Source organism: Salmo salar, chromosome 22, assembly GCF_965601325.2.
Source record: "Salmo salar chromosome 22, fSalSal1, whole genome shotgun sequence".
Lineage (NCBI taxonomy): Eukaryota > Metazoa > Chordata > Actinopteri > Salmoniformes > Salmonidae > Salmo > Salmo salar.
In genome coordinates this window covers 19,184,886-19,198,665 of record NC_138312.1, presented here as the reverse complement: position 1 = coordinate 19,198,665, position 13,780 = coordinate 19,184,886, and the positions used below count along the sequence as shown (strand labels likewise).

Here is a 13,780-nt window from a genome sequence, read left to right as displayed (position 1 = left end):
GTCACTCTTTCCCCATGCCTACACTGAACAGCTCTGGTCTGAGCATGCAGACCTCTCCAGTGACCTTGTTGAATGCCATCTATACCTGATGGTGGACATATTAAAGAGACCCTGATCCATTGAGGTTTCTTTATTTTCTTTTTTTGACAAATGTTAAGAGCTTGAGCTAACATACAGTTTGTATTGTTGTGCCTATTTTATCTTACACTTATCTTATATTGTTATGATAATATGCATTTATTTATAAATTACAAAGGTTAAAATTACTAGGCGTAACAGAGATTGGGGTCTGATCATGAGTTTATGTTGCCGTAGAGATGCAGTTGTCTGTATTGCTGTTAAGCGCAGGTGTCTCAGCCCTGGTTGTGATGTCAGGCATCATGGAACTTCTCGCTGAAGAAACTCTCTCCACTTCATGTACACTGTCAGGGCTGCCAGATGGTTTCTCCTCAGTGGTCTTGGTTCTTTTTTCATCCGAAAGGGTAGGTGATGGAGATGGCACACCAAGCAGCTGCCAGCCCAATAGAGATTCCTGGGGACCTTTGCTGTTCCTCAGGAATGATGTTGAGGAGCAGGATTGGCAGTTGTGAGGCCATGACCGTGAGGAGGTTGGAGTTGTAGTTGACTCTGGAAGAATCTGGGTTACTTTGGCGTATGGCAGTGAGGATAGTGAGGACAGTGACCACGGGACAAGGAGACCAGTCTGAAAGACTCCTGATCTCCTCGATGGGAGTCTTTGATCTGCTGAGACTGGGAGGATCTGATGTCAGAGATCTGGCAGATTTTCAGTCCATAGATTTTTGTTATTGGCTGTGTCATAGTCAAGGTCTGGTGTGCAGGTTGTAGAGGCTTGATCTGGAGCTTTCTTTTCCCGCTTCCTCTGGATGAGGCAGATCTGGTTGATTTGTAGGAGTTTGGTCAGCATTCTTGGTCCTTAGCATCTTTCCTTCTTTTTCCATGGTCAGGTTCTGGGGTCTTGAGGTCTGGTTGGGTGGCTTTTTTCTGTTTCATCTTCCTGAGGCAAATATAGACCTACCATGTGAAACAGACGATGTTGGTCTACTGTGGTTGTCATTTAGATTTCTATGTTCAGAGGAGTTTGATCCTGGTCGTTTTTCCCTTCTTGCCAGAGCCAACCCCACAGCAGGTCAGCAGTAGACTGGAAGACATGAATGAACTGGTCTTCTTATTATTTCATTTTACCCCATCTTTTTCCTGATCAGTTTGCCCTTCAGGGGCAGTCGGGTCACTCTGGGATTTACCTATTTTAGTAGATTGGGCTATCAATCGTGTCGGTCTTGAGTTTTTGTACAACGAAAAGCAATAGACAAAAACTCCTGAGACGCTCTCTGAAAGCAATGTGAGCAAAGCTTTGAAAGCAATGGGCTTTTATATGGATGTAACCATTATCATGTGTTACAGATGTTGGATCCCTGTTAAAGCCTGAGGACTTGTTTTGGGCACAGCTATTTTGTGTTGTCAGAAATAGAAAGTGACAGCCCTTGTATTTTTAGATATTGAACTCAAATCTTACTGCTGGCAAAGTCATAAGAATCCCCCCCCCCCAAACATTTAGTATGCATAGAAGGGTACACCTTGGTCATTGACAATGCATTTCCTTCTCCATACACATTGTTTGTAGCCACTGTAGCAGGATGAGCAATTCAGTGAACAACTATCCCAAAATGGAAATATGACATGAATAACAAGTAAACAACTAACAATATCGATCTCCTCGGTACCTAATGAATGAATGTTGACACCTACCAGAATAATTATCCTACAGTATAGGGTCCTCTAGCATATTGCTTGGTCTGCTGCTGCATCATTTTAGACATGACAGGTAAGCTTGCATGCATGATATCATACAGGCTACAATTTTTTGTGATGGCTAAATAATCTATTTTAGTGACTGTTTAAGAATGATTAATAGCCAGAATAGTGGTGTTTCACTGTGAAGCTAATATTGCATTAAAGCTAATAACGTTTTATTTCTAATGAGTAGGCTTGCACTGGGATGAATTCATACAACTATCACACCCATGTATATTATTCAATTAGACCGATGTTGAAGATCTGCTTTTATATTCGTTGGTAAGTAATATTGAAAGGTGATATGATGCAAACTAGATTAGAAGGCCTAGGCTACTTCCTCTTAATGTAAGCTACATCCATTGGTGACTGTCATGGTGGCTGGGAGGTTCACAAGTTCTTTACATCTGCAGGGTGTCATGTCCTTCCACCTGGAACAAGCAGACAAGGGGGAAGAAATTAACCTCACTACTCAAATTTCAGTGCTGATTCAAGTTGCTGAAGGTACAACTACCTTTATTAATATGCAATCGTTTTGTCAACAGTTCTGTATATTTTTTGTCATGGTTAAGTTGCTTACAGCTTGGTAGACAGACACTGCATGCTAGCTAGCTAGCAAAACAGACTCATCAGCTGGCTAACAAGCCTAGATTGATCCCGAACGCCGCTGGCTGTATTTCCTATGTTTTTCATCAGCTGTTAAAATGTCTTTCTTCCAAAAGAATTGGGCAGGACTGTTTTTTCCTGCCAAACCAATGCAATGGAGTGAAATGCGATCAGTTGCCCACTTTAGTCCCTGAAAACAAATGGGGGAAAAACGAATTTCCTACAAGTCTAACTGACTAGCAAGTTCACCAATTCATAATTTAAAAACGGTCACAATTGACACATTGCTGATGCTACAATGAGTTAGTTTAGTTGATCTCTAAAACAGCCCACTGGCAGGATGAGATCGCCTGCTAGCTAGCTATCATGTCCGACGTGTTAGCTAGTTAGTTTGCTTGGCAAAACGACAGTTACTCAACATTTGACTTGCAAATTTATATGAAAGCAATTTATTGAACATCATTTGGTAAATAAATGTTATACTTACATTTCAAAAGTTATTCCTTATTGTTCTGGAAAATGTTATCCCAAGCGGGGACTTCTGTCAACCATTAATTCACCGCAAGGTGTTATGGGATAGCCTCCCCGGCAAAGGAGGATTGGGACACTGAATTTGGGACATGCCTATTTTGACGTCCTACAAATTCTGCCCTTTATTATTGCCAGCTGATGTCTCGTTAAACCATATTGCGCTGAATTCACCCGTACAGCTGTTGCAACCATTAGTGTTCACCTCATTATAGCTTCCTAAAAGATGATGGGCTTGTTCGACATTGCAGCCGACAGTGCAGGCAACTGCCGACTGACTGATCTACAAAGAACCTTGCATCACAAATAACTGGACATTATTATTTGTATTATTATTTGTAGGTCAATCAGTCAGTCATAATTTACCCATGGTACATTATGGTTTTGATCCTCTCGAACACCGCCTATGTCGGTGTCCTACTTGCAACCAAAGTCTTTCAAGATATGTTCGCCCTCTAGTTGGTATTGTCATCTCAACATATTGCTCCTTTTTCAACAGACTAAGGGCTTTTTATCTGTTTGACAAGCATTCCGTACAGTAGAAATAAAGTATTTTCTTGTTTATCATGGCAAATCTACGATTGCAATTTACCCGACGCTTTGTCTGAATGGGAACTAATGTTGGTGTAACCTACTGATTGTTACTATTTATGTTATCCAAAAGTGTTTGGTATGGGCATCTCTTATCAAGCTCGGGGGTACAATAACCCTGGACTGTCCATATTTGAGATGTGTAACTACATCAAGTCAATCACGGGATTGAGTTATTTGTGCCAGAAAGGCGTGGGCCAGAATCAAACCCACACTGATACAGTAGGCCTATATGTGCGTGCTGGCCTTAACCGCTAGACCACCCAATTAAACTCCATTCGAACCCTTAGGATGCACTAGATATTTTCATGTCGTGAAGACCAATGTCTATCTTGTGTTATTAAAACCTCTTGAGGATACCCTAGGATAGGGGGCGCCACAGCGCATTTTGAAAAAAATTAGTTCCCATTTTCAACGGCCTACTAATCAAACTCAGAAGCTAGGACATGCATATACTTATTATATATGGATAGAAAACACCCTAAAGTTTCTAAAACTGTTTGAATGGTGTCTGTGAGTATAACAGAACTCAAGTGGCAGTCAAAACCCCGAGACCGATTGAACCAGGAAGTGGAATTCTGAATTGTGGACTCGACTTCTCATCTTTCCCTATTAATCACACCGTTAACAATGGTTCAGTGAGCACTTCCTATTGCTTCCACTAGATGTCGCCAGTCTTTTCACAGTGGTTTGAGCCTTATACAGTCGAAACTCAGTGAATGAGACGCATTGGAAATTGGTCACAGGGGATGGGCCATCACCATTATGACGCCGGCGGCCCTGTCTACCCCCACCTTTGGAAACGTTTCAAAACACTCTACAACCGTCCCCGTCGAATCTGATTGGCTCTCTTGGTGTTACAGGCCCTGAAGATTAATGTTTTACAACGTTTGACATGTTTGAACGAACCTAAATGGGAAAAAAAAAATTTATTTCGAAACGGCAGAGTATTTGGATACAGCATTCAGATGCGCTAACAACAGAAAGCTAATGGAACATAAATGATGGACTTTTTCGACCGAAAATACATCTGTTGTGGACCTGGGATTCCTGGAAGTGCTTTCTGATGAAGACAACTAAAGGTAGGCGATTATTGACAATATTATACAAGATGAGATGTGACATGCGATTGTTCCAAGATGGCGCCGAGCTCGGTTTATTAGCTCATTTTCTGTGTATCGCATCTCCTTTTATCGCAAAGTGTGATTACCCAGTAAAGTTAATTTAAAATCTGGTATGACAGGTGTTCTCAAGAGATATTCATCTATAAATGTTAGATTGACAATATAAATTTAAAAAATCGTTTTCGAATAGTAATTTAGGGAATTGTAGCATTGTTTCCCGGGACGCATTTGAGGGGAAAATAGTCAGTCAACGTTACGCGCCGATGTAAAATGCTGTTTTTATATATAAATATGACCTTTATTGAACAAAAGAATGCATGCATTGTGTAACATGATGTCCTAGGTGTGTCATCTGATGAAGTTTGTAAAAGGTTAGTGCTGCATTTAGCTGTTTTTTGGTTATTTGTGATGCAAGTGGTTGGTCGGAAAATGGCTATGTTGCTGCTTTTTACGATGGACTCATCTAACATAATCTAATGATTTGCTTTTCCTGTAAAACCTTTTTGAAATCGGACGACGTGGGTCGATTCAGGAGAGGTGTATCTATATATATATATATTTTTTTTAATTATTATTTTTTTTAATGCTAATTGGCGATATGATTTTTCGCTGGATTTTGATCCCGCTAACGGGATCAGACGCTGAAGAGGTTTTAAGCTATATAAAATGATGGTTGTCGATGTGTATGGCTGCATTTCAGATACATTTTTGTACATTTGAATGTTGCAGTAATAGGACCTAGGCCTAGCATTTGAGCAAGTGAGAGAGAAAATGATTTTGATTGCAAGCCTTGATCCCAATGAGCAACAAAAGAGTGATCAAGTTAAGATCCGACATCTGTAGGTCTCCATAGAAACCAATGATGCATTACAGGCAATAACTTTATGACATCACATTGTGATGCTTTTGGGTTCCGTACATACTAGTGATGCAGTAAACATCGCAATAGGCTTATTTTTCAGCCTAGCATTGAGAAAATTGAGAAATCCGATCATGCATTAGATTTCCATTGAGTTTTCTATTGTATATGTCTGTAGACCCAGACCATGAGTTCACATGATCTCCCAGATTGAGGCTGAAAAAGAGCAGCCTGCATGGCGAGAGTGTTTCAGTGGGCTCAGTCGTACGACTTCATGACGTAATCGTAACTCCATCACTCACACCATGCTTTGCTTTCTGTGGGGGAGTAAAAAGAGTGACACTATCCTTCTCTCTCTGTTGGTTCCATAAAAAGCAGCTCTGGGAGACTTGACCTTTAGAAAATACAGAGTTGGAAATGACAATGAAAAAAGTTATAAAGGTTGGGTAATGATTTTTCATCACTTGATGTTAACAATGACCACGAGGGTAGAGAAAAGGGGATGATAAGAGAAGAGAAGACAAGAAAGGAGAGGAGAGTAGAGACTGCTTCAGGAGTGAAAGACATATCTCTAATTATATCGGTTTGTTACATGCCTCAGTTTAGCTTAGTTGGTCAGATAGCTGTTAGCCTGCACACCATTGCAGGTTATGTTAGAAAATAGAAGTGACAGATGAAAGTATGTTGCTCAATGTAACGAGTTACATCATATACATACACATAGCGGTTGTGACAGCTAATGAGGTCTGATATGTTTTGGGTAAATGAGGGTGGGTTCAAAGAAAGTGCAACCAAATCAGGGGCAATAGAATCTAAGATGAAGCACAGTTGTGGCCTAATTCCATGACTGCAAACGTGTAACCCATAGAGCACACAGAATACCAATGTTATGAACCACCATAACTCATTTAATGTTTGGCAGGACACAGCAGACATCTCACCAGCTCTGTATTTTTGCTGTGTCATTTTGGTTTTGTGCCTCTGGAGCTCTGAGAGTTTTCTTGGGCTGGTGTCAGAGGCTCTCCATCACACGGCTCAGTGTCTTAGTGTTTACCCACGGATGCCCAGTGGTGCAGACAGACAGACAGACAGACAGACAGACAGACAGACAGACAGACAGACAGACAGACAGACAGACAGACAGACAGACAGACAGACAGACAGACAGACAGACAGACAGACAGACAGACAGACAGACAGGCCCAGGGGATGAGTGAGGCGTCTCCCCTCTCCTCCCCGGCTGACTCGAAGCCCCAGGACAGGGCTGTCAGACTGAAGGAGACAGGAAGTTACTGTGACAGGCCTGCCTCCTGCTATCACTAGACAGAGGACTCCACAGGACCCACAGGGAGGTTGGGGCTGACACAGCAGACTGGACTGTGGGGAGCCTGTTGCCCTTTTCAGATGGCCTTGAATCATTCTGCATACAAAGGAAAACCAGGAACACCATTGGTATTATCATTATACTGTACCGTTTGCTTACTGAGAAGCATGGGCATACACAAACAGAAGCAACACTGCTTGTGATTCCTTGTCACGACTAAGCAAGGATAAAAAAAAACATTTTATGAAGAAGATGTGGAAATACAATCAGACACCCATTTGGAGCTTGCAGCCCCGTGGTCGGAGGCCTAGTTCCTCTTTCCCTTGTTATTGTTTCTATCCTGATCCCTCGCTGTCCTCAGCTGCTCAGAGCCTAAGTACTGTGCTGCTAATAGCACCACTGCCTGTGTGTGATCAGTGCTCACAGCACAAGCCAGATAATATTTACATTATTCCCAATTTAGACCAGGCGTAAAAACCTCATCCAATTAGCCCAATCCCTGTCTGTAGCTTCTCATTATGCTTAAATCCCCAGACACTTTTTTTCAGAGTAGGGGGTCAATATATGGATGTGGTGGGAGGAGAGAGCGAGGCCAACACTTTTACAGAGCTGTGTTGAAGTCTCCAATGTATATCAATCTGCTGTCTGCTCACATGTGTGTACATGTCACTTTATGATGTCCATATTCCATCGCTAATCCATTAGTGACTGTGTTTACAGATTGAGTTTTATGTTGACAATGGAAGAAGATGTCTTGTCAGTCTGTATACGTGATGTGTTCAGGAAGGGAGCCCACCATAAAAGGTGGTGTAACCTGAATTACTCTGAGCCATGAACACACTGGCATTCCTCAGGTTATTCTGGGTTCCTGCATTTCTCTTTCCTGTCTCCTGTGTATCACACTTGTGTGCTGTCCCCTCCTCTGGCTCTAGCAGCACTTTGCTTTATTACAATGGTGCTGATGAGGTGGGAAATGTGATTGCATTGTATCCCAAACAAGATTAACTTAGGGAATTGACAGTTGGCATTTGCAAAGCAATTGGTGGGTGTTGAGTGATTAATACAGTACACTGTGGTACTGTGTGAATATTGTATGTTTTGATTTCTCAAGCCATCCACACTGGTCAGGTAATTTATGGGTCTGCAACAGTAAAAGCATTAGCATTATGTTGAATGGGCCGGCTCTAGCATTTTGGAGGCCCTGTGCGAGATTTGGTTGGGTGGCCCCACACCTCGCAGAAAAACATTTTAGTGGCCCCCCTATTGACGGTGGAGATCTGCCTACGGTGGGGTTCTGCCCAATGATGTCTCTCTACCAGAGGAACTCAATGCATTGTATGCACGCTTCAACAATAACAACACCATGCCATGCGTGAGAGCCCCCACCAAGCCAGAGGACTGAGTGATCTCGCTCTCAGAGGCCGATATGAGTAAGGTCTTTAATTAGGTCAACACTCACAAGGCAGCAGGGCTGGATGGTATACAGGTCCGCATTCGCAGAGGACGCACAGAACAGCTGGCAGGCATATTCACAGTCATTTTGAACCTCTATTTGTCCGGGTCTGTAATCCCCACGTCTTTAGCTGACCACAATCATTCCTGTTCCCGAGAACTCTAAGGCTTTATGCCACTATAACTAGCGCCCTGTAGCACACATCTGTAATCATGAAGTGCTCTGAAAGGCTGGCTATGATACCCATCAACTCCATCATACCAGACACCCTAGACCCACTCCAATTTGCCACCCCAACAGATCCATATACAATCTCAATTGCACTCCACACTGCCCTCACCCACCTAGATAAGAGGAATATCTACAGTTGAAGTCGGAGGTTTACATACACCTTAGCCAAATACATTCAAACTCAGTTTTTCACAATTTCTGACATTTAATCCTAGTAAAAAGTCCCAGTCTTAGGTCAGTTAGGATCACCACTTTGTTTTAAGAATGTGAAATGTCAGAATAATAGTAGAGAGAATGATTTGTTTCAGCTTTTATTTCTTTCATCACATTCCCAGTGGGTCAGAAGTTTACATACACTCAATTAGTATTTGGTAGCATTGCCTTTAAATTGTTTAGCTTGGGTCAAACGTTTCAGGTAGCCTTCCACAAGCTTCCCACAATAAGTTGGGTGAATTTTGGCCCATTCCTCCATACAGTGCTGGTGTAACTGAATCAGGTTTGTAGGGCTCCTTGCTCGCACATGCTTTTTCAGTTCTGCCCACAAATTTTCTATAGGATTGAGGTCAGGGCTTTGTGATGGCCACTCCAATACCTTGACTTTGTTGTCCTTGCCACAACTTTGGAAATATGCTTGGGGTCATTGTCCATTTGGAATACCCATTTGTGACCAAGCCTTAACTTCCTGACTGATATCTTGAGATGTTGCTTCAATATATCCACATAATTTTCCTCCCTCATGATGCCATCTATTTTGTGAAGTGCACCAGTCCCTCCTTCAGCAAAGCACCCCCACAACATGATGCTGCCACCCCCTTGCTTCACGGTTGGGATGGTGTTCTTTGGCTTGCAAGCCTCCCCCTTTTTCCTCCTAACGTGATAATGGTCATTATGGCCAGGTTATGTCGATATAGGACTCGTTTTACTTTGGATATAGATACTTTTGTACCTGTTTCCTCCAGCATCTTCACAAGTTCCTTTGCTGTTGTTCTGGGATTGATTTGCACTTTTCGCACCAAAGTACGTTTATCTCTAGGAGACAGAGCGCATCCCCTTCCTGAGCGGTTTGACGGCTGCGTGGTCCCATGGTGTTTATACTTGCGCACTATTGTTTGTACAGATGAACGTCGTACCTTCAGGCGTTTGGAAATTGCTCCCAAGGATGAACCAGACTTGTGAAGGTCTACAATTTTTTCTGTGGACTTGGCTGATTTCTTCTGATTTTCCCATGATGTCAACCAAAGAGGCATTGAGTCTGACGGTAGGCCTTGAAATACATCTGCAGGTACACCTCCAATTGACTCAAATTCTGTCAATTAGCCTATCAGAAGCTGCTAAAGCCATGACATCATTTTCTGGAATTTTCCAAGCTGTTTAAAGGCACAGTCAACTTAGTGTATGTACACTTCTTACCCACTGGAATTGTGATACAGTGAATTATAAGTGAAATAATCTGTCTGTAAACAATTGTTGGAAAAATGACTTGTGTCATGCATAAAGTAGATGTCCTAACCGACTTGCCAAAACTATAGTTTGTTAACAAGAAATTTGTGGAGGGGTAGAAAAATGTGTTTTAATGACTCCAACCTAAGTGTATGTAAACTTCCGACTTCAGCTGTATGTGCGAAGGCTGTTCATTGACTACAGCTTAGCATTCAACACCATTGTCCCCTCCAAGCACGTCACCAAGCTTAGGACCCTGGGATTGAACACCTCCCTCTGCAACTGGTTCCTGGACTTTCTGATGGATCGACCCCAGGTGGTGAGGGTAGGCAACATTACCTCTGCAACGCTGATCCTCAACACGGGGACTCCACAGGGGTGTGTGCTTAGTGCCAGGACAACAATCTCTCCTCAATGTCAGTAAAACAAAAGAGCTGATCATGGAGTACAGGAAATGGAGGGGTGAGCACGCCCCCATCCACATCAACTGGGCTGCAGTGGAGCCGAGAGCTACAGGTTCCTCAGTGTCCAAATCACCAAGAACTTAAAACTATCCACACACTCCCGCACAGGCGTGAAGAAGGCGTGACCTCTTCCCCCTCAGGAGGTTGAAAATGTTTGGCATAGGCCCTCAAATCCTCAAAAAGTACAGCTGCACCAATGAGAGCATCTTGACTGGCTGTAGCACTGTTTGGTATGGCAACAGCACTGCCCTCGATCGTATGGTGCTACAGAGGGTGGTGCGGACAGCCCAGTACATCACTTGGGCCGAGCTCCATGCCATCCAGGACCTTTATCAGACAGTGTGAAAGGAAGGCCTGGGAAATTTGTTAAAGACCCCAGAAACCCAAGCCATAGAGTATTCCCTCTGGTTCCACACAGCAAGCTTTACCGGTGCATCAAGTCTGACACCAACAGGCTCCTGAACAGCTTCTATCCCCAAGCCACAAGACTGCTAAATAGATTAACAAAATGGCTACACTGGTTATCTGAGTTGACTGTTGTATTTTATTTTTGCACTCTCTATGCACACTCACAAGACTCAACACACTCAAACACACTGATACTCCAACACACACACACACACACACACACACACACACACACACACACACACACACACACACACACACACACACTTTATTTGCTCTCACACAACATGCACACACATTTATAATAACTCTACACACACACTCACATATAATCATCATATACGCTGCTGCTACTCTGTTTACCCCCATTCATATCTACCTCTATCACTCCAGTATCCCTGCACATTGTAAATATGCTGTTCGAACTGACCCTGTATATACAGTGCCTTCGGAAAGAATTCAAACCCCTTCACTTTTTCCACATTTTGTTAGGTTACAGCCTTATTCTGAAATTGATTAAATTGGTTTTTCCCCTCATCAATCTACACACAAAATTGCATAAAGACAAAGCAAAAACAGGTTTTTAGAAATTGTTGCTTATTTATTAAAAATAAAAAACTGAAATATCACTTTTACATAAGTATTCAGACCCTTTACTCAGTACTTTGTTGAAGCACCTTAAGCAGCTATTACAGCCTTGAGTCTTCTAGGGTATGATGCTACGATCTTGGCACACCTGTATTTGGGGAGTTTCTCCCATTCTTCTCTGCAGATCCTCTCAAGCTCTGTCAGGTTGGATGGGGAGCGTTGCTGCACAGCTATTTTCAAGTCTCTCCAGAGATGTTCGATTGGGTTCAAGTCCGGGCTCTGGCTGGGCCACTCAAGGACATTCAGAGATTTCTGCGTTGTCTTGGCTGTGTGCTTAGGGTCATTGTCCTGTTGGAAGGTGAACCTTACTGCACATGCAGGGCATCATTAAGTGATAATAAATCATTCACAAGTGATAATATTGTCACTCATCAGACTATTTTAATCTTGTCTTTACATATACTAAATAATATATGTGGGAAATGTGTTATGATTTAGAATGGACCATTTTCATGCACCTGTCGGAATAGGTGAGCTTTTCCCATGGTTCATTTTCATACCAGTCAGGTAGGCTATACTCCTGTTGTAAATTGAAGCAATGTGCTTAATATTTGGAAAGTTGTGAAATAAACATAGTAGGCCTAGCCTATAGAAAGCTGATTGGATCCTCTTTTTAAAAGAGGCCATAAAAACAGTTTTATCATGCCTATAGAAATGTTGCGCAACATGAGCTCATGGACACTCATGAAGTCTTTGATTCAATTTTTAATTACATTTGCATTGATGTCAGTGTGATTAGAGAGACAGAGTGCTGAGTACCAGAACATAAGCAACTGGCAGTTAGAAAGTTTGGTACTCGACTAATGACCATAAGCACCATCAGAGAGCAGTTTTGGAGAAGCCTAGTTACCGTGACTAAAAGGTCACATATTACCGTCACCATAACAGCCCTACCCTAAACCTTAAGTAAACCTCTCTCTGAACAGAGTACCCACCACATTTCTGAACAATAAAAATGCCCAAATAAAAAGGTAGTAAACCCAAAATGGCTTTGTAAATAAAAGTATACCAGTGACTGAGCCTACGAGTGACTAGAGAAGGCCAGCCAACCCTGGTATACAAAGTGCAGTGGTGCGTAAGGGTTTTGCAGTTTAAAATAAATCTCAAAGTGCCATGGTAAAGGGTGTCAATTGATCTCAAACACTGAGCGGAAGCATTCATATATAAACTATCCCATAGTCTAGTAAAGGCATAAATGTATCTGATACTAGCCTCCTTCTGGCTTCAAAAGAAAAACAGGCCTTATTCCTAAAATAAAATCTCAATTTCAGCTTCAAATTTTTTGTAAGTTGTTGAATATGCAATATAAAAGAGAGGCCGTCATCAATTAGAATTCAAAGATATTTAGATGAGGTTACAGTCTCAATCTCAATGCCTGAACAGGTAATAATAGGTGAAAAGTTCAGAGGTCTATTTCTTGCTTTAGAAAACACCATTAGTTTAGTTTAGTCAGTATTGAGGATAAGTGTCACGTCCTGACCAGCAGAGGGAGTAGTTGTTTAGTATTTGGTCAGGACGTGGCAGAAGTTGTGTGTTGTATGTAGTTTCTAGTTGTTCTGTTTCTGTGTTAGTCTTGTGACTCCCGATCAGGAACAGCTGGATATCGTTGTTCCTGATTGGGAGTCATATATTAGGTGTGTGTTTTTCTCTTGGGGTTGTGGGTTGTTTTATTTTACACTGCTAGATTTATGTACAGCATGTAAAACTGTCACCGGTTCATTCGTGGTTATTGTTTTGTCCGTGTACATCATAATTTATTAAAAATGATGTTGAGCACGCAATCTGCTGCGTATTGGTCCACTTTTTCTGACAGTGATTTTGAGATATCCTCAGACGAAGGAGAATATCGTGACAATAAGCTTCAATTGACATGTTGAACAGTATAAAAAGCATTTAGCAAGTTCTGGAAAGCTTTTGTAAGAGACGAGGCACAACAATAAATAACAGTATCATCAGCATAAAAATTAAGTTGTGCATTTTGGACATTTTTGTAAAGGCCTGACTGGTGGAGTTCTGCAGATATGGTGGTCCTTCTGGAAGGTTCTCCCATCCCCACAGAGGAATTCTAGAGCTCTGTCAGTGACAATCGGATTCTTTGTCACCTCCCTGACCAAGGCCCTTCTTCCATGATTACTCAGTTTGGCCAGGCGGCAGCTCTAGGAAGTGTCTTGTTGGTTCCAAACTTCTTCCATTTAAGAATGATGGAGGCCACTGTGTTCTTGGGGACCTTCAATTTTGCAGACATTCTTTGGTACCCTTCCCCAGATCTGTACCTCGACAAAATCCTGTCTC

At 42.2% G+C, this 13,780-nt stretch overlaps 1 protein-coding gene across 3 annotated transcripts in view; it reads left to right on the top strand.

Annotated features, from left to right (window-relative positions):
• LOC106582913 (dysbindin) overlaps positions 1-13,780 on the top strand; it is a 30,362-nt gene that overhangs the window by 12,702 nt on the left and 3,880 nt on the right. For 2 of the 3 annotated variants that reach the window (XM_045705484.2, XM_014166537.3), the window contains exon 2: positions 2,226-2,316. The exons of the other annotated variant lie outside the window; for it this stretch is intronic. In XM_045705484.2, the coding sequence (XP_045561440.1) occupies positions 2,232-2,316 (85 nt within the window). In that variant the 5' untranslated portion in view covers positions 2,226-2,231. The remainder of the gene's footprint in view (positions 1-2,225; positions 2,317-13,780) is intronic. 3 annotated transcript variants of the gene reach the window in all.